The 19,746-nt window shown below is 54.4% G+C and overlaps 8 protein-coding genes across 8 annotated transcripts; 2 read left to right on the top strand and 6 right to left on the bottom strand.

Moving 5' to 3' along the window:
- Nucleotides 1-938: 938 nt before the first annotated feature.
- PG986_000562 (uncharacterized protein) lies at nt 939-3,497 on the top strand (the record flags this gene model as incomplete). The annotated part of the gene is made up of 4 exons (XM_066836784.1): nt 939-1,606; nt 1,653-1,891; nt 1,989-2,911; nt 3,024-3,497. 4 exons carry the CDS (start codon nt 939-941, stop codon nt 3,495-3,497), a joined length of 2,304 nt encoding a protein of 767 aa, XP_066705677.1.
- Nucleotides 3,498-4,171: 674 nt separating this feature from the next.
- Nucleotides 4,172-4,830, top strand: PG986_000561 (glucose 1-dehydrogenase; the record flags this gene model as incomplete). Its single annotated transcript, XM_066836783.1, has 4 exons — nt 4,172-4,201; nt 4,330-4,423; nt 4,508-4,790; nt 4,818-4,830. The coding sequence occupies 4 exons, from the start codon at nt 4,172-4,174 to the stop codon at nt 4,828-4,830; spliced, it is 420 nt and encodes a 139-aa protein (XP_066705676.1).
- A 337-nt stretch (nt 4,831-5,167) lies between these two features.
- On the bottom strand, nt 5,168-7,215 carry PG986_000560 (MFS transporter; the record flags this gene model as incomplete). The annotated part of the gene is made up of 5 exons (XM_066836782.1): nt 5,168-5,424; nt 5,506-5,873; nt 5,935-6,262; nt 6,327-6,659; nt 6,765-7,215. The coding sequence occupies 5 exons, from the start codon at nt 7,213-7,215 to the stop codon at nt 5,168-5,170; spliced, it is 1,737 nt and encodes a 578-aa protein (XP_066705675.1).
- A 945-nt stretch (nt 7,216-8,160) lies between these two features.
- Nucleotides 8,161-9,799, bottom strand: PG986_000559 (Cyp51A; the record flags this gene model as incomplete). Its single annotated transcript, XM_066836781.1, has 2 exons — nt 8,161-8,455; nt 8,502-9,799. 2 exons carry the CDS (start codon nt 9,797-9,799, stop codon nt 8,161-8,163), a joined length of 1,593 nt encoding a protein of 530 aa, XP_066705674.1.
- Nucleotides 9,800-11,156: 1,357 nt separating this feature from the next.
- Nucleotides 11,157-12,519, bottom strand: PG986_000558 (uncharacterized protein; the record flags this gene model as incomplete). The annotated part of the gene is made up of 3 exons (XM_066836780.1): nt 11,157-11,248; nt 11,308-11,766; nt 12,357-12,519. The coding sequence occupies 3 exons, from the start codon at nt 12,517-12,519 to the stop codon at nt 11,157-11,159; spliced, it is 714 nt and encodes a 237-aa protein (XP_066705673.1).
- Nucleotides 12,520-12,747: 228 nt separating this feature from the next.
- Nucleotides 12,748-13,437, bottom strand: PG986_000557 (uncharacterized protein; the record flags this gene model as incomplete). Its single annotated transcript, XM_066836779.1, has 1 exon — nt 12,748-13,437. The coding sequence occupies one exon, from the start codon at nt 13,435-13,437 to the stop codon at nt 12,748-12,750; it is 690 nt and encodes a 229-aa protein (XP_066705672.1).
- Nucleotides 13,438-14,764: 1,327 nt separating this feature from the next.
- PG986_000556 (uncharacterized protein) lies at nt 14,765-15,697 on the bottom strand (the record flags this gene model as incomplete). Its single annotated transcript, XM_066836778.1, has 3 exons — nt 14,765-15,158; nt 15,221-15,516; nt 15,608-15,697. 3 exons carry the CDS (start codon nt 15,695-15,697, stop codon nt 14,765-14,767), a joined length of 780 nt encoding a protein of 259 aa, XP_066705671.1.
- Nucleotides 15,698-17,455: 1,758 nt separating this feature from the next.
- On the bottom strand, nt 17,456-19,539 carry PG986_000555 (major facilitator superfamily transporter; the record flags this gene model as incomplete). Its single annotated transcript, XM_066836777.1, has 6 exons — nt 17,456-18,005; nt 18,066-18,327; nt 18,394-19,023; nt 19,090-19,146; nt 19,216-19,237; nt 19,294-19,539. 6 exons carry the CDS (start codon nt 19,537-19,539, stop codon nt 17,456-17,458), a joined length of 1,767 nt encoding a protein of 588 aa, XP_066705670.1.
- Between the last annotated feature and the right edge of the window lie 207 nt (nt 19,540-19,746).

Here is a 19,746-nt window from a genome sequence, read left to right as displayed (position 1 = left end):
GCTGTCCGTCGGCAAGCATGCTCGCCTCCACTGCCACAGCTCTAGAAGCGCTGTTAACCCCCCGTCATAGGGGTCGACTCACACTTTCTTCCTTGCCATTCATGCTAGGTGACTGCCCTTGCGTCTTGCCCATCTGAAAGTGGCTTACAAGCAAGTTCCCAGAGTCATTGCTGAGCTGCTTGATAGCCAGGTGCCAGACAAATGCGTTATAGTGACTGTCCAGGTTTGTATCTTGATGAACAATCATGGCGGTGAATAATACATACGACCAATGGATGTGATTTTCAAGAAAACTGGTAAATGAATGCATGGAACGGTTCGCCAGAAGACTCTGAATGACTTCAATTTATGCTTGCGATCAGACATTCTCCCTTTCCCAACTGTACATAAACAAGAAACTGGGCTCGGTCACTGCAGCCTTTGGTATCAAAACCAACAGCATACCTACATACAAACACTAAACCACAATGGCTTCCCTTACCTCCCTCATAGAGACCCTCAAGCAGAGGGCCGATTGTACAGACCCACACTTAACACAACCGCTCTCCGACGCGCAGTATAGCGATGGCCTCGATAGCATCTCCCAGGGCGGCGGGATGGTCCACGTACCAAAATTTCATCATCCCCCAACTAAGTCGCGTACTCGCGCCTCTCCTAAAGTCTCGGGACCGGGTTTCCGTCTTTGAAATTGGGTTTGGTTTAAAAGCGTGCTGGGATATCTACCAGGCTACCAAAGACAGAAGATCACGAGATACACCGCCTTCGAGCGGAACGAGCTGTTCGCCACCAGGCTGGGGAATTTGATCGGACAGATACCCCAGTCATCGTCACCGCTGCCGTCACTGGAGACCCCACCCCTCATTCACCGTGGCCCTTTTCTTCTGGATAGCAGAGATGGCCAAAACGAAAAATACGACCTTGTTCTCTTCTGCCACAGCATGTACGGCATGAGCCCTCAGCGAACCTACATAGACAAGGCGCTGGAACTGCTAGTCCCTCTACCTGCACAGGGGCTGCTGGTGGTATTCCACCGCGAAGAAACCCTGGACGTCGACGGCCTGGTATCCCACCGCACGGCTACTTTTCCGGAGGCCTTTCTCAGCATAGACGACGACAGTGAAACGCTCGACAGCTTCACCGCCTTCGTCACCGGGGCTGCGATACGGAATGACACGGCGATGGGCCGGGCCATCCAGTACGAATGGCGGAAGGTGTGCCGGGACTTGGGCCGCCACGACGACGGAGCTCACCTGGGCAAGCTCATGTTCAGTACGCCGGAAGTTATGAAGGCCTTTACGCAGCATGCTGTCTCACTACCCAAGCTTACAGCGAAGATACCATGCGTCACGGGAGACAGTATGGTCAAGAACCGGGAGGCCTGCCTCCGTCAGGCTGCTGCTATCATTCGGCCTACAGAGGTTCAACATATCCAGGAATGCGTCCGGTGGGCTACAGAGCATAGCGTCAACCTGACTATCATCGGCGGGGGTCACGGTGGCCAGTGCATTTGGTCTGACACCGTGACGGTGGACATGGACGCTTTTAACCACGTAGACATTGTCACGCGGGATGAAGCCAACGAAGAGCGAGATTCTCTGTGTCGGAAGTATGCCAGTCCGGCACCAACCGGCCGGCGCCATTCGACTAGATAGCGAAGCCGACCTGCTATGGGCGATAAAAGGGGCGGGAACCAACTTCGGCGTCGTGCTTAGCGTCACCCTCAGAGCTTTCGCAGCCCCAAACTACTCTGTCCGGGACTGGAAAGTCCCACTTGACGAAGACCCGGAAGCGGCGTACCTGCTCCGCAAGTTCGACGAGGCCGCCAAAGAGCTTCCTTTGAACTGGTCCGCAGATGCGTATTTGTACGGGGAGGCCGACAAGATGTATCTGGGTGTGACCATGTACGAAACCGCTACAGATACTGCAACGACTGCTCACGCAACAACAACTGCACGAACTGCTTGGGCCAGAGAACGATCTCAAAATAGGGGATGGCATCGGCCTGTTTGAAACAGAGATGTATAGGTCTGGTATGCACGGCGGACACATCGGCGGCAAGACCTCATTGTTCAAGAGATGCGTGTTCTTGAAAGGTATTGGATCAAAGAAGATTGCCAACATCCTGATCAGCACCATGGAGAAGCGCCCGTCGCTATTCTGCCATCTCCATCTGCTACACGGCGGCGGAGCGGTCCGCGACGTGGCAGATAATAGCACTGCTTTCGGCTGTCGAGACTGGGACTTTGCGTGCGAGGTGACTGGCGTCTGGCCCCGTGGCCAGGATGGGACCGGAACAGCTCGGGCCGCTGTGCGCTGGGTCTCCAGTGTCGTTGAAGCCTTGTTACCCCTGAGCAACGGAGTCTACGGCGCGGACCTCGGACCCGACCCTCGAGACGCTCCGCTGGCGATCAAGGCCTTTGGATCAAATAGGCAATGCCTCGCCCGTCTCAAGAAAACTTTCGATCCGCAGAATGTGCTGGCGTACACCTGCCCTATCCTGAATGAGGCGCCGAGGGAGCCCAGGCTCATTGTCCTGGTCACGGGCGAATCCGGCGCCGGCAAGGATCACTGTGCCAATCTGTGGGCTTGTGTCTTCAACCGGCAACGGAACCTCAAGGCACGGGTCACTAGCATTAGTGACGCCATCAAACGGGAATATGCGGCTACTTCTGGTGCCGATCTGAACCGCCTGCTCTACGATCGTGCATACAAGGAGTGCCGCCGCCCAGCACTCACCGAGTTCTACGAGAACCAGTTGCGGAAACGGCCTCGACTGCCCGAGGAGAACTTCTTGGATGTGGTTTATAACGCGGCTAACTCGGAAATGGATGCGTTACTTATCACGGGCATGAGAGACGAGGCGCCGGTCGGGGGCTTTGCTCACCTGGTACCCGACAGCAGGGTGGTCGAGGTTCGTGTCCAGGCAAGCAGAGCAACTCGACAGATCCGCCGTGGGCAATCTTGCTTGGACAGCGCTTCTTGTGATGATGATAACGATGGCCCGAACCCGACGACTTCGACAGCCCCCCTTGGCCTGTGCTCAACCCACTTTCGTATTTGACAACGACGCAACAGGAGAAGACGAATGGCCGATAGATTCTTTCGCTGAGCGAAACCTGCTCCCCTACTTCTCCGAGAAACTTAAGAAACTGGGAGATATGGTCCGCGCAATACCGGACTTCCTCGAACCCGGCATCGAGTTCCGCCACGTGCTCGGAATCGCCCAGCAGACCGGCGGACTGGAGTTATGCACATCGCTTTTGCAATACCACTTCAACTACGGCGACTGGACTAAGGTAGATACTATTGCCGCCTGCGAAGCCGGCGGCTTCGTGTTTGCATCGGCGCTGGCCGCCCGCGTCGGCGTACCCCCTGGCGCTGATCCGCGAGGAGGGCAAGTTGCCGCCGCCCACGGTGTCCGTGGCCAAGTCTTCGCCGTCCTACATCTCATCGATGAGCGCCGGAAGGGGCAACCAGAGAGGGGAGGAGGCCAATAGGGGGAGGATTGCGATGGACCGCGACGCCGTCTCCCGCGGTGCATCGGTGGTCGTGGTCGACGACGTGTTGGCTTCCGGGGCAACTCTCTGTGCGGTGCTGCAGCTGCTAGTAGAAGCTGGAGTCAGCCAAGCTAATATCAGCGTTCTGGTCGTGGCTGAGTTTCTTGTACATCGCGGTCGGCAGTTGGTACTGCGGCGTGGCTTTGGCGGAGTCAGTGTGCAGAGCCTACTGGTCTTCGGTGGAAACTAAGCAAAAAAGAATATACGATGAATTTTATGGTATTCTCCAACCCCTGTTGAAAGCAGTGAAGATTGTGAAATTCTTCCTTTATTGACGGGAGCCCTCTGGACATTGCTATGCCCTTCTGATATATCATCTGCTAGTTTTATCCTACCGGGGCCTTCATTCCTTCGACGCGCTTCTCCTTTTAGACAATATGCTAAGTAGAATATTATGGCAACTGAAGGTTGCGAACCAAAGATATGGCGTCGGCATTGCAATGCCCATGAGTTCGGCATACTACCAAATTGGGAAATTGCCCCCTTTTTTGCGCTATCAGTACCCAGAAAATCCCACCAATCAACGACTCCAAGTAAAAAGCCTGGGGCGGGGGGGGTATTGATTATCAATCCTCCAGGGAACCGTTTGATTGCAAAGCATACTGTTGCGGGCCATGAAGCTTGAGATACAATCCGTGAAATATGTAATATAGGCAATACGTTGTTGCTGACCAAGCGTCACATACTCAGGATTGGGTGTGGGCTTTGAATATATAATACCAACATCTCTGGCATACATAATTAAGCCTTATCTTCAAGCTTCTCTCCATAGACAACAGAACGCACTACCACCAAATCCATCCCCGCCATCTTCGACACGGCGAAGACCAAGCTCGGCCTGCCACCGTCCGTCGTGGTCTACAATGGTACGGTTGTGTCTGTCTATCAACATCGACATACATATATATGCATTATACCCACAACTAACCTCTAATGTGCTACTACTGCAGCCAGTTCCGGAAAGCTCAACGACAAAGCCGACCCCCTCGCGCTCCCCCTGGAGCAGTTCACCCGCGACTTCGCCATCAACACGACGAGCGCCTTCATGGCCGCCAAGCACGCCGCGCTCGCACTCGCCGCGCTGCCGGCCTCGGCCGCGCGCACCTTCATCTTCACGGGCAACTGCACCAACGTCATGCCCATCGGGGTCCTGATGGACAGCGGCGTGGGCAAGTCGGCGACGGCGCACATTATCCAGGTCGCGGCGGAGGCGTATAAGGATAGGGGGTTCAAGTACGTTTTTTCCTCCTCTTATCCCAGCACAAGTGTTTAACTGTCTTTTCTTTGTGGCCATGGGCCGCTGCTAATACGAATTCGGTACTATCAGGTTCTACTACGCCGATGAGCGCAAGGCGGACGGCTCGCCGGCTTATGGTGATATCATGGCGAGATGTACACGGAGCTTGCTAAGGGGGCGACTCAGGGGCCATGGTGTCAGACCTTTGTCAAGGGTGCTGGATATAAGAAGTTCTGATATAACATAGAAAAGTTTTCTTTGTAATCGATACGACACGAGAGAAGTAATGACAGAGGAGACAAGCAGTATTAAATTATATGTCATGAAGTCATAAAGCAATATATTACTGTACAGAGCTGTGGTTTGCAACTGATCAAACACCCTCCACATGCTGTGCCTGCTGCATGGACGACTTCTCTCCAGCGGCGGCACTTGATCTTCTGCGCTTCTTCCGCGAGAGCCTCTCCTGGCGAGACCTCTCCAGCTCCTGGGCGAACTTGCTCCTGAGCCGGATCTGCGGGCCCTTCCAGTAGAAGACGTAGATGGGGATGATGAATATCACGCCCATGCACGCAAGAATGGTGGAAGGGTAGATGAGGTGGTATTCCTTAGGGCCAACACTTTCATAGACTGTTGGAGTGGTTCTCTCGTTAGCCCATTTTCTCTGTCGACCCAAGCTGGCAGCGAGTGGGTGAGTAGGTGACGACTTACAAGGATGCGCATAAATCGCCGCGATACCCGCCAAAAAGTCCCGAGCAAAGTCGTTCCCACCCGTGGCCGAGGCGCCAAAGGGCCCGTAGGCGGCGAGCATGTAGTCGATGGACGACTTGTAGACGCCGTAGTTGGCGATGCCGATGACGGCGGCGAAGATGATGGGCGCGATCCAGTGCGACTTGTCGGGGCCGAAGCTCGTCCAGGAGAAGCCGAAGAGGCCGATGGGCAGCAGGGGCGCCAGCCAGAGGAGCCACCAGAGACGGGACTCGGGCGAGAGGCGGTCGGGGTCGATTTTTCTGGTTTTGTTGTGGTGCCAGATTACGGGGAGGTAGGTGAAGTAGGCGATGATGTAGGCAACGATAGTTCTAATAGGGGGGTTATGTGTTAGTGCAACGGCGAGGATAAGGGGCAGGAGTTAATACTCACCCCATGAAAGCCAGCCCAATCTCATGGGTCTCAAATCCATATTGCTCAAAGATGGGCGTGAACGCCTCAAGGAAGACGAATACCAGCATGTCGGAAAAGCCACTGAGTAGCGACAGCCAGATGACGATAGGTTCGGTGAGCAGCATGAAGTAGGGTCGCCACCAGATCTTGCCCGTCTCCTTTAGCGAGAAGCGCTTCTGCTTCACCTCGTTGGGACCGTAGACCTCCGGACCGTTCTTACGGCGCTTCTTGGCCTCGCGGTCGAGGAGAATGAAAGGGTTCGTCTCGGGCACCAGGAAGAAATGCGTGACTTGGACGATACCGCCCACTGTTATAGCTGATCAGCACACAGCGCCTCCACGTGCAGGGCAATTGGATGAAGTTAGACTTACTGATGAGTAGTGTCCAGAAAATCCACTCCACAGAGCGATACTGTCCCACGAACCCCCCAATGATGGCGCCGGCCGGGGACCCGCCGACACTGGACAAGATGACAAAGGCCACGGCGTACTGGAAGCCCGTGTCCTCGGGCCGGTACATGTCGGCAATGACGCCGAGGGTGACGGAGCCGCCCGAGGTGGAGAGACCACCCAGGATCCGGCTGGCGATGACGCCGCCGAACGTGGGGCTCAGGGCCGACGAGATCTGCCAGATGTTGACGAGGAAGAGAGAGGCCTGCTGCGTCGGCCAGCGGCCGATTTCTTCGGACCAGGGGGCCCAGAGTTCTGACGGGGTCACACCAATGTCAGCCCCTTTTTGTCTTTACCATTCGGCCCTTCGGAGGCGACCGCATCTGGGAGATAAACAACAAATAGATATCGACAACTCACCACATCCAAAGGCGTAGGCCACCAAAAAGGCCATCTGCCCCAGCCGCGCCGTCTCGGGCGTGACCTCGTACTTCTCCGCCAGGCCGTCGACGGCGAATCCATACATGCTGGCGTTGGAGTTCATGCTGGTCTGGATGAAAAGAATAATGACGAGAATCATCCACTTGCGCCACTCTGGCAGGCCGAAGGAGAGGGCGTCTTCGGCGTCATCTTCACCGAGGATCCGCTTGCCGTCTGCGGTACGGGTTTCCTTGCCCGGGTTTAGGGCTGCGGTCTGGTCTGCGCCGGGGAGGCCGTCTGTTGTCTCATCGTTGATGTTGTTGTCGGTGTGCGTGTGGGAGGGGTGCGGCGCTTCAGACGTCTCGCTGGATGTGGAGGCCGATCCTGGGCCGTCGGGATGTTGTTGTTGGGTCATGGCAGAGGAGGTGGGTTCGGGGTGCTGGTCCGGCATGCGGGTGTGAAAACCAGGCACATGCGACACACGAGGCCCGATACCTTACAAGATTGAAATTCTTAAAGTCTTCAAAGATGGTACAATGTATTAACCATTTCTACATAGATCAAAGGGGGATTGTATATTTATTGTTAACTGATTCATCGAAATAGTTTGACGTCATTACAGGCTGCCACACAAAATATCAGAGGGCTTTCATCTGGGGTAAGCTAGGCAAGGGGTGGCCAGTATGGGTGGTGAAGGATTCGCTGATCTACTGGCACATGTAGGACTCCGGGGGTAAAGTGACATCCCCGTCGCGCCCAGCTTCGCTACGGTCGCTCGGTGTGCTCGGCGCGCTTGGCGGTTGGGTGCGTGCGACCATGGCTGACCTTGGCGAACGCCAGAACGACGTAGTCCAAGAAACCGGGTGGTCAGCGCCAAGGGATCCCATCAGTAAACGTTTCAATTTTCACCCAGAGTCGTACCAAAGAGAATCGGTGAGCTGAAGGATCAATGAACGGTTACCTATGACTTCATCGGGACTACAATGGCTGGCTGATCACGGTGCGACGTTCTGAGGTAAGAAGACTGTTGAAATGTGTGTGAACACTGCCAGCAAGCGCAGGGCCATGTTCGAATATTAATACTTGTTATGTCTTGGATATCTAATTATCTATTAACAGGGGTGTCTCATAAGACCTCATCCACCACCAAGACCAGAGAAGCTCAACAAGCAACGACCAAGCCCGCTCAAGCTATCTTCAAGCTCAGCGAAGAAAACGCCCGCTCCTAAGCCGCCGTGGTAGCCTTCTGGGGAGGGTTACTCTTCGCCAAGCCACATACGTAGCTTGTTGCCAAGTCTTCTAGTGTGCCTCGTTGGTTCCTGACATCCCAGCAGCCCTGCTCATCTATGTCATATCATTCATTGCGTGCGCGCACCACCAAAAGCGATCGATCTTTTCACGCCTTGGCCTTCTTGCTGTTGCGCCTCTCCCACTCGACCACGGACGGCGCCTCGGGCTTGGAGAACATGGAGCTGTAGTCCGTCTCGGGCACGCCGCCCACCCACTCCTCGCAGGTACGGAAGCGCATCTCGCGCACAAACGTCGCGACGATGGTCTCGAGGTTGACAAACGCAAACTTCTCGCCGATGCATCGGTGCCGGCCCGCGCCGAAGGGCAGGTACGGGCTGCGGGTGCCGCGCGACGTCAGGCCGTAGCCGTAGTCGACGGTGTCGGCCGTGTCGGCCTGGGAGCTGGCCTCGGTCCGCACGCCCCACTGCTGGCTCCCCCGCGTCCCACCGATGCGGGTCCCAGGCCAGCGGGTCCGGGAAGTAGGCCGGGTCGCAGTGCGTCATGAGCGGCGACGCGCCGAGCACCTTGTCGGGCTTGATCACGTAGTCGGTGCCGGGTACGGCCAGCGGCTGCGTCACCTTGCGCATGATGATGTGGATGGAGCCGTGCAGCCGCAGCGTCTCCTTGATCACGTTCTGCATCAGCGTCAGCTTGTCCAGGTCGGCGTACTGCAGCGGCGGCAGGTCCGAGCTGCTGCCGTTGCTGAGCTTGTTGAGTTGTTCTTGGTACAGCTCCTCAACGATGTCGGGGCGGGAGGCGAGGCGGAGCATGATCCAGGCGCTGCTGGACGAGGAGGAGTGCTGGCCGGCCATCATCAGGGTGATCATAAGCTTAGCGATCTCCTTATCGGGTACGGGTTGGCCGTTCTTGTAGGTGCAGTTCATCAGGTTTCCAATCATATCGTGGTCTTCGTTCTCAATTTTGTTGTTCTTCCGGCGGTCGTTGATGACATCCATGTAGATGGCGCACATCTTCTCGTGCGCCTTGTCTCGCCGGCGGTTCTGGGGAAGGGGTAACCAGGGTGCGATGAAGTTGATCGGCTGGAAGCCCTGCTCGAGGTCGTGGTACAAGTCGGCCAGCTCGGCCGTGAGCTTCTTGCGGACTTCGGCCCCCTGGAGGGTACGGCCGGCAGTGTAGAGGGTGATCTCGGACATGGCAGCGGAGACATCAAAGATACCGTTGGCGCCTTGCAGGGTGGGGTGGGTGCGGAGGTAGTCCTTGACCTCCTTCTCGATCAAGGGGACGTACGACTCGAGCGCCCTCTGGGTGAGGCCGAACTTGATGAACTTCTTCTGCTCCATGAGCTTGGCGTTGGGGCAGTCGTAGACGACGTCGGAGCCGAAGACGGGCGTGGTCAAGGGCCCGTAGATCTCCTCGGCGTTGAGATCCTTCAGCTTGCCGTTCAGGATGAACTCGTTGCCTTCGATGCCGAGGTACATGGTGATCTTCTTTCCGAAGAGGACGAAGGTGAAGACGTCTCCATACTTGGCGCGGCAGCGCTCGTAGAAGGCGCGGGGATTGGTGCCGTAAGCCACGGCATTGCCGATGTAGGGGACCAGGTGGAAGACGGTGGGGGGTTGCGACTTGGACCGAGGGAGGAACTGGCGCAAGATGTGCAGGGCAAAGACCGATACTAAGAAGCCCAGAGTGTACCAGACGGTATGTGATAGGGAGAGAAGTTTTGCCTCGAGCCAGTCCCCCGAAGGGAAATGGAGGACAATTAGCGGCGCGTGGGCTTTGTCCATTGTCGCGGCGGAGATGATGCAGGGCGGCCAGACAGAGGGATGTTGGGTAGCATCCTACTTCTTTTCCCAATGGGTTGAGCGGACATGATGTCTATCTTGTATTTGATTGATTGATAACGATTCGCTTCAATCTGGCATTTCGATCGTATGACGCCTCGCATCGGCCGGTGTAAGTTGTAGGTGTCGCCATGGGATGGGATGGGATGGGATGAACTGCACCAGCACCAGGGCGACGGTGAAAGGCTTGGCATCGCTTTCGTATTCGTATTTGTGGTTCCTACAGAGGGGTTGACTGTACTTGAGTAATAAGGGCGGTCCACTATTGTGCCCTACGCGCAGGCCCAAAAAGCCAAAGTATTAGGGGTATCGATCCAGCTCGTTCGATGCGGCGACAATTGACGTGTTGGGTGGTATGTTTCACCCAGGCACAATTACGCTACCGCCAAACTACCCGCCGTAGCGTGCCCCGTTCGCCAGCTGGCCGGCCCATCACCACTCTCCCCAGCACCCAATCATCGCCGCTTCATTGGACAACTACCGCCATCAGCTGTTCGGAGATATCAGGAACGAATTCGAATATTCGAAATTCGAAATTCGAAATTCGAGAACCCTGGAGCGCACTCGGAAAAACAAGCTTACGTCCATGTTTGCGAGCAGGGGTCTTATCCATGCCGTTGGTGCTGCACCTGCACATGTCTGTGTTGCACCACCACGTGGTTCTCTTGGCCAAGGGTCTTCAGACACGGTTCCCCCATTACATAATCTTCAACGTACGATGTGTTCAATGTGTTAATGAAGTTGTTGTGTCGCAAAGAAATCTGTCAAATAATGTTATCAATGCTATTACTAGACCATGGCTACGAAAGCTATCTATTGATCATGGATCTAGAAACACATTCATCTGCTGACTCAACCAGTCAAGTTAGCATATCAAATACGTTATGTTGAATCCGTAACAGTATTGTTGGGAAAGTCGGCGCAGTGTCGGCAGTGTTGATTCTGGTGTCAACTTTGGCATGATTCACGTTGCAAAATATTCGTCGCTGCCTGTCCGTAACTTCAATCCGGCCGGTGAGTAATCATGGCGGGATTGCTATCAAGTCACAGAGACACATATGGACAGTCATGGGGGTCGATCTACTGCTTCAGTTTCAGTTTCTCGGCTCTATTTATTGTATGCCAGCTAATCTCTCCTTTCAATGCGATGCCATCCTGTTGAAAACTATCCTGTTTGACAGTGTCCAACTCGCGATGAGTATCCAGTCTCCAAGGAACAGATTTGAACTCAAACCCAAGAACGGCAAGAAGAGGAATGTTCCATGTAGACACAGTAGGTATATGAAATCTGCAATCCCTTTCATCGCATCCACCACTCTTCAGGTTCGCTCTCGTAGCCGCCATACTCCTCCTCGTCATCCATGGGTTCGTCGGCAACTAAGCCGTGGGGCTCTGACGGGTGAGGTTAGCTTTACAGGAAACCCGTGTGCTGCTTTTGACACTATGCTTACTGTTGTTATGGTTGTTGTTGACTTGCTCACTCTCCTCCTTGGCAACGGCAGAATTCTTCTTCGGCTTCTTACTTTTCTTGGCACGGCTGGTCTTACGGTTGGCTCCCTCGTTTCCCTTGCTCTCACCGTTTGCGCTGCGGAATAGGTTCGATACCCATTGCTGGGGTTTCAGCTTGGCGATTGCTTCCTTGTCGGCATGCAAGGAGGCCACGAGCTTGTGAATCTCGCCGAGGCCCAGGCCTTTGTGAACTTGTACGTCATTTCGTAGATGTTTCAGCATGGTGCCGTAGTCGGCAAAGACCTTTTTGCAGGACTTGATTGGGAAAGGGCAGATGAGAGCGTATCGATGAGGGACTTTACTCAAGTGTCGTCGGAGCTTTTTCTCTCTGCGGAAGCTCTGTGGGCATTTGGGGCACAGATACCGTTTTCCTGCCATTTTCGCGAAGGCAATGATGATTCCTATCGCAGTCGTAGTTATCTTGTCGGTGAAAGCTACGGTGAGAGAGCCGGAAGGTGGGCGGATGGTGATGTTTGAGAGACTTGAGCAGGTAGGTAGGTAGGTGTATGATCTTCTACACTGGTTTTGTCAACAATTAAGTTGGCATGGCTGCCTTCAAGGGTGGGTTTGTATTTTGATTGTAGGTATTTTATAAGCACGCGCTTGATTCGAGAGTGCTGGAGCAGTACCTCCTACTGGAAGTGATATTCTAAGTTACGGTGCTTTCTGCTACGCTCCCTCACCTTACCTTGTTTGTTTGTGAGATTTAACGTCTCTTCCTTCCTGCGTAATGGATAAGGAGGCGCTTCATAGGGAAAGCGTAGACGGGCCGGCTACTGGCTTCTCTATAGCTGGTTGATCCAAATACATATTCTTGTTCACTAACGTCCAGTTGATCCAGAATGGTCCCTCACCCTACCACCAACCCGACGAATTCCCAAACCTCTATGTACCAGGAACAATTTCATCGACGTAAAGAACCCGAACCGCGTGCCTCAAGATAAAGCAATTAAAAATAAGCAAAATCAAAGTATATCTATTAATACAGTACTAGCAGGGTTCCGGGAAAGAAAAAGGTGACGGGCCGTGTAAGTGGCTGGTAAAAGGAAAGGAGTATCGGCGTCTACGAGGTATGAAGAGGCTGGCGTTAGCGAGGACTCGCTAGTGAAGGAGGGAAAGACATAAGAGTTGACGGCGGCGACGAGGGCGATCATGTCGGCAAGAGTGATGGTGATGGGACTTGGCGCACATGGCCGTATCACTCGCTAGGATTTACTGATAGAACGGGGACGCGAAGCGCCGGCTTGTTACTTGTAAACCAAATAATATACATTGCACCCAGTACCACACTGAACCTACTCATCCCCTATCCGACCATCATGAATCCAAGATTACTCCCAGTTTGAACCAACTAGAAAGCGTGAACTATCATGATTCACCCTCTAGCAGGGCTTCCCGTCGGTGTTGCCGCAGGTGTTGGTATCCTCGCACTTGGAACCGCAACCATAGTTGACCTGCTTCGTCGGCGTGCGCATCGTCCAGTCGCTCATGCATTGCGTCTCGTCGCCGTGGCCCCAGTTGCAGCGCTGGCGGCGGTACCCCTTCTGCTCGACCATCTGCTGCTGCGTCCAGACGACGTGGCAGCCGCCGTCGTGCCAGGTGCACTGCGACGTGTCGGACGCCGTGTGGCACTTGGACTTCTCGTCCGTCGTCGAGACGCCCAGCCCCATCGAGAAGCCCTCGATCGCGAGGCCCACGTCGGCGCTGATGGTCGTCGACCGGCTCTGGCACGTCTGCGACCCCGTCAGGCTCGCGACGGAGCAGTCCCCGCCCGCGGCGCAGTACTGTTTGCCCGACGCCAGCTTCCACGGGTCTTCCTGTGCGGTAGTGCTCACGAGGAAGTAGTCCCACCAGCACTTGCGGATGCGGCCGCCCTTCCAGGGGTGCGAGGTCTGGTCGGATTTCACGTAGGTGCCCGAGCCGTCGGTGTAGGTGCCGCCATATTTGGTCTTGGTGTCGTCGCAGTTTTTGATGTCGCCGCGGGTCTCGAGAGGGTGCGCTTCGGGGGCGGCCGGGGCGGCGGCGACGGTCAGGGCCAGCAGGAGGATGGTGTTGAGGGTGTTGGGCAGCATGCTGGAGAGCGGGTGTGTTGACTGTTTCGGTAAGTGAAGGGTCGATAGATAGTACGATAGAGATCTGGGAATAGGTCAGATGATTGCTGCTGCTGGATGATGGATCAGATTGCTGGTGAAGAAATTGTCGTGATGGGGAGGGGATGCAGACCTTATATACGCAATGGGCTCGCAGGCGGAGGACCACGTATCCTCAAACCTTGCCGTCTTTTCTGGCCGCCTAGCAATGAAGACATCGTGTGGAAATGCCCATGGTACGCATCTCGAGAGAGTTGCGCGCCGATATCCGAGACCAGGCTCTCAAAGTGCACGTCTCTCATGATGGCAGGCCGAAAGATCTAAAGATAACCAAGCTGGTAATATTACGAGGTCGCAACATGCATTACAAAGGGGGCTGAGCCCCCAACGAGCTGGAATGCAATGCGGCTTTAGCTCCCCGAGAATGCAACTAGTGGGCTAACGCTTACTCACCTACGGCATATGCACAACGGCACGGGACGCATGCTTACTGTTCTTCTTTATATAGACCTTGATATCACTATGGAAAGGTCTTCTAAAACTACCCTTGTTTACACGATACCAATCGAGGGGCAGCAACGATCGGTAATGAGATGGTTGGTGAATGGATTCAAGATGCAGCAATAAAGTCACTCGTAGAGATATCACCTTATGGAATCCAAATTGAGCGTCAAAACGGCAAAATCCAATGATGGCAATGACATTCGGCCCCGCTTACAGCTCTCAGACAAGAAAAGTGCACATCCTCGGGCACATGGGGAACTCATTCATCTCTCAGGGGAATCTCTAGTTCTAGCCAACTTGTTCACCTTACTTTCCAAGAACGGGAAGTGCCAGAAGAAACACAAGAGCCTGATTGGGCTGGCAGCCCCCACGCTAATGCACGCTAATCGCGTGCACAGATTTCTTCCGCATCACAGCAAGCCTCGCCATTGGCGGAATACTGCTAGCGCCATCTCGCAAATGTATAAATAGCTTCACTTGGGACGAAACAAAAAAAGGTCGAATAAAGGGGGGTTCGGGAATTATGAACACGGATGGATTACTACTTCAGCTGATTAGGACGGCCTCTTCAGTCCTTCAGTCCACTATCTTGCCATGTGTGTATCTAGGGACTGCCTACTCATAGGAACAGCATGACTAGCCACCCGTGTATGAGGTACACGAACTCCTCGTCTGAGATTTGGCCTGGCCCTGCATCCTCAAGAGCCCTACAACGAATACCATGTGTTCAGTCCGTATAATCTTGGGCTGGAATTCAGGAAAGGATCTGGTTTGTGTAGAGGGCCAACAGCTCAGAATATTTCGCTTATCCACGGCGCTCGCGACGTCGGCATCGAGCGCAGACTTGGGCCTGGCATTCGTTGCATTGGTAGGGGAAGGCCTCAGAACTGCCGCAGCGGATACAATTGCCGGGACCAGCAACCATATCCCAATGACTGTGTTGGCACGCCTGGTTCTGCTCCTGGAGATGTGCAGGAGGCTCCCGTAAATGGGCAGGAGGGAAGGCAGCTCTGCGCTGGGTTCCATGGTCATATGGCCGAGGTCTCAGAAACGTCACATCGCTTGCCGCCTCCCCCACTGGCGGGAGCATATTGGCTTGGAGTGGCGCCATTGGATTGAGATCACGGCCAGTGATGTGACAACTGCAGTTCTCCATCTGGTTGCCACAGCTGTAGCAGAAATCAGCGCCGCAGTTGCGTCTAATTCTACGTCAGCAGATTGCTACTTTCGTGTATGGGGATTGGGGTGTATGAGTCCGCACTGGATGTGGTCGCAGCCGTCCCCTGTCAGCTCCACGAGGGTTCCGCACAAGAAGCATTGCTTCCAGCCTTGCTCTCTAGCAATGGCAAGGACTCGCTCCATTTCCTCGTCTTTGCGGCAGGCTCCATCGTGGGTTTCCTTCTTGCAGTTGACGCAAGTCTCGGTCTCGCAGGCCGGGCACTGGGCGGTTCCCTTTTCCGTGATGCGCGATCGGTCGATGAAGGTGGAGCAGGTTTCCTTGCAGCAATAGATGCGAGCTGCGGCGATGGTGTCGTACTCGACGATTTTCTCTTGGAACTATTCGGCGCCATGCCACTGTCAGTATGAATGCAATATTGGGTGGTGGAAAAAGTAGATTCCGAGGTTGGTTTATGCCTTGCTAACTGACCTGGTTTTCAAGATCGTCATCGATCATGGCCATTATGAGGCCCTCCGGCATGGGAATGTCGCAGCATTCAATGGGGTACCGGGCCTCCATCTTGATGGCGGTCCGGACCCAGCTCTCGATAAATGGGATACAGTAATTGTGGCCACAAACAAGGCCTCGAAAGCCGATCTCGGCATCATGGATCTCGCGGCAACCCTGACAGTACCAGGACTTGTCGTCGAATGAGGGTTAGCAACAACGATAGGTCTATAGGAATTTCATGGCACCGTGAAACGCACCATCCGGGTAAAGGAACCGCATGCGATCCAACACCTCTCCATTGTAGTTTTCCATTGTGGTGGCCATTGGATAACCACAGTTTACCTAGAAAGAAGGCAAGGTCTGGTTCCAACAATGCGTGTTCAGAGAAGAAGCGGTGGTGGAGGTGGCAAGATCAGACCATGGATTGATATGTATCCAAGGCTTGATCGAGTAGGCTTGAATATTGGGGGAAAGAAAAGCTCGAATGCACCAAGTAGGAGAAAGATTTTTATTATAATAATTTTCGTGTACCACGACTAAGCACCCCACGCTTGGTAGGGTACTCTCACAGACCGCATGCCACTTTTGGGATCTTGTCGTCGAGGACGATCCTTACCATGCCATAGGGACTTTGGGATTAGTAAACCTCTATACATCCGTAAAGACGCATCATTCGTACGTGCTAGATTATCATATGCCAGGGCTTATTCATGACTGTGCTATTTGATGCGCTGGTTTAGGACCAAGATCCCGTGTCTGTATCGCCGACCCCTTTTCTGTGAGGGACCAATTCGTATCTCTGGGCATACATTCTCCACTAACAAAGCAGGCCTTTCGGTCACAGTAGGTGTCAACAGCTTAGTGGAATTGTTCTCATGCCACCCTTCTCATCTTTCAGTCCCTTCGGCGACCCCCCTTTCAGCTGTCAAAAGCTCAGCATGGTAATGGTACGGAGAATTGACAAGCCACGACGACAACAACCAATGCCAAAACCCTGAGACAGGAACAAGGGAATATACAAAGAGAAGTGAACATCGACCTTGAAGCTCATGCTAAATCGAGAATAAAGATTGACCCATGGGAACACAGAAGCTTCGGGCAACCAGCAACAGATAAGGACACCGATAATCCACCCCCAAAGGGCAGCTTCCCTGAAACCGAGACACCAACTTGGAACTGTAAAATAGACAACCAGATACTAAGGACACATGATCATGCCTTTATCCAACGCAGGGCCTCTTCGCCATAGCCAGAAACAAAGAGCCCGAGACTCGAAGAACAGAAACCGAGGGTTTAGTTGTATGAGACACTCTGTCACTTGCATTGGGTCTCTAGAACCAATTCAATAAACCAATTAGAAGTACCACCCCCGAGGCATGGTGGTCAAGCCCAAAGCCCTTTGGTGCCCCTGTGGCACAGTAGCCTGTGTTGCTATCCAAGGGCAACTGGGACAAGAGAAGAGTGCCGCCGATCTTATGTAATGTAAGGCCTTGGTAAGGACACTGCCCTATCAAAGAGTAGAAACTTAGGGGGAAGGTGGTTAGGTATGAAACCACAGTCTCAAAATAGGTAACAGGCAGATTGTCCAGTGACTCTCTTTACAACTGCAATAGAACCATGTGGGCCACAGAAACATACGCCTATCTTACATATTTCTCTCCAAAAAGACTGCTGCGACGCTGATTTGGTATCATCTAAACTATCTACATGAATAACTTTCGTAGTCTGCACCCTTGGGGGGCGTCTTCTCATCAAAATCCATGTCTCGCTAAATAGATACCACTTATATTCGTACACACCCACACATAATCCGATCATTATTAGACATTACTGTTTCTTCGCGATGCCGCCCGAGGTCCAACCGCGGAGGCGCTTGCCCGTGAAGAAGATGACGGGGATCCCGAGCGACGTGACCAGCAGCATGGTGCCGAACCCGCCCGCGAAGACGGCGAGGTTGCCGTTCTGCTCGATCCAGGTGGTGACTTGGGACGAGAAGAAGAACGAAACAAAAATGCGCAGCGACGAGACGTTGGTCAGCACGGGCCCGGCCCACTGCGGGTATGACTCGATGACGAACGTGTTGACGAGCGTGAGCGACGTCAGGGCGCCCGAGAGGATGAAGAAGGAGCCCAGCAGCAGCACGGTGAAGTGCAGGTTGTTCTGCGCCGCGACGCCGAAGAGGAAGCAGCCCGCGATGCCCAGCACGAAGGGCAGGATCAGGTTCGGCAGCGAGTATTCGGGCTCGCGCTTGCCCTTGCCCAGGACTTGCGACATCTTGATCGAGAGCTTGTCGGCCAACGGGCCGCCGAAGAAGTACACGATCACGGTGGCGAAGATGGAGGGGATGACGGCGAGGCCGGTCCACTCGAAGGGAATCCTGCGAGGAAGTGAGGTTAGTTGATTGCCTTGCATGATATTGTCGTCTTTGCTTGCTTACCCAGCTGCGAGGAGGGAGAAAGAGATGATTTGGCCAATGGACTGCTGGACGATGCTGAACGCCGAGTTGACCAGGGTACCGAAGATGACGGCGGGGAAGATGGTCGTCTTGAGGGTGTCGATGAACTGCTTTCCAGCATTCGCCCACTCGAAGCCAAAGATGAAGAACCCCATGTTGTCCTTTAGGGTCCTGTGTCCATAAGTGGCGTAGTCGAGATCAGTCCGGTCGGACCCTTCAGGGATTGGGTAGATCTTCTCGCCGGCTATGAAGGGATGAGGTTAGTATAAGCCATACTTCAGATACGTATTGAGGGTTCCCAGATGCTTACCGAGCTCTTGCGGAGATCTAGTCTTGCGCGTCTCGGGGACGAAGACGATGAGAAGAATCCATGCGACGACGCCCAGGATCGACGTGCTCCAGTAGATCCAGCGCCACGTCGCGTTGGCGGAGACGTACGGCGCGAGCGTGCCAACCAGCACAATCAGCGGCCCCTGACTCGCAATCACGGCGGAGATGGCACGGTTGCGTTGGTGGAGGAAGGTCATGTCCTGGACGATGAGGGGCAGAAGGGCCTCGACGGCGCCGGAGCCGAGACCGTGCAGGATGCGGGCGGCCATGTGCTGCTCGAGGCTGGTGCTGGAGCCGGCCCAGAAGCCGCCGAGCCAGGAGCAGGTAGCGGTAAAGATGAGGACGGGCCGGCGTCCGATGGCGATGGACAGCGGGATCAGCAGGTAGCTCGAGATACCGTTGGCCAGGAGCGGGGTCGTGGACAGGAGGGCCACCTGAGACAGCGGGAACGGCTTGACGCCATCCGGCACGATGGAGAGCGGGTTGGACGGGTCCGACTTGAAGTTGGGGTCCTTGAGCACCTGGGTCGGGTCCACGCCGGAGTATTCGAGCAGGAAGACGGGGAGCAGTCCCGCGATGGCGACCTCGGCCGAAAGGGACAGAGCGCCGACTACCCACCTTTATTACTATGTGGATGAAGATAAGGACTGAAGATTGAGGCGGCACGTTGACTTACACAGGCACATAGAACCGATGGCTACCCATTTTCGCCAGTTGGGCAGGTTCAGGGGATCTGCGCTAGGAGTGTTACCATCCTCAAGCTACTTAAGTATACTACTGTGCTCGTGGGGGCGTGACGAACCCTTCGGATCTGGGGACGGAGTCTATCAAAGGTATGGTTAGCACGGCGAACAGGGGAGGCAAACGGGCGGAAACTTACAGGCACCAGTCTAATCTTCCCGTTCTCGTCGTAGAGGCTTGTGCTTCCGACCACATTGTCACCGCCTGACTTGCTGTCGATGTCGCCGTTCTTCTCGACGTCGGTGCTCAGCACTTGGACGTCTGCCTTGTTCTTCTTCACCAGATCGCTATCATCGTCGTCCGACAACCAAGATCCGCTCGTGTCCGGTCGCAGGTCCATCTGAACACTCTCGACCCGCTGGGGCCATAATGTTTTCGTCGTCATTATTAATATAGGAGAAAAGTCGTCGTCCAAAGTCCAGCCCGGCTGGAAATTCAAAGTGAAAGTAAAAGGAAAGGAAAGGAAAGGAAAGGAAAGGAAAGGAAAGGGAAGGAAAGGAAAGGGAAGGAAAGGTTAGGAGAGAGTGGGTGAGTGTCTATGTCCAGATAGTGCGCTGACCGGCAACGACATTCTTGCTATGGAAGTCTAGCA

This window comes from Apiospora aurea (genome assembly GCF_038362705.1).
Source record: "Apiospora aurea strain CBS 24483 chromosome Unknown utg000001l_segment0_segment0, whole genome shotgun sequence".
NCBI classification, from domain to species: domain Eukaryota; kingdom Fungi; phylum Ascomycota; class Sordariomycetes; order Amphisphaeriales; family Apiosporaceae; genus Apiospora; species Apiospora aurea.
This window is presented reverse-complemented; position numbering and strand designations above follow the sequence as displayed.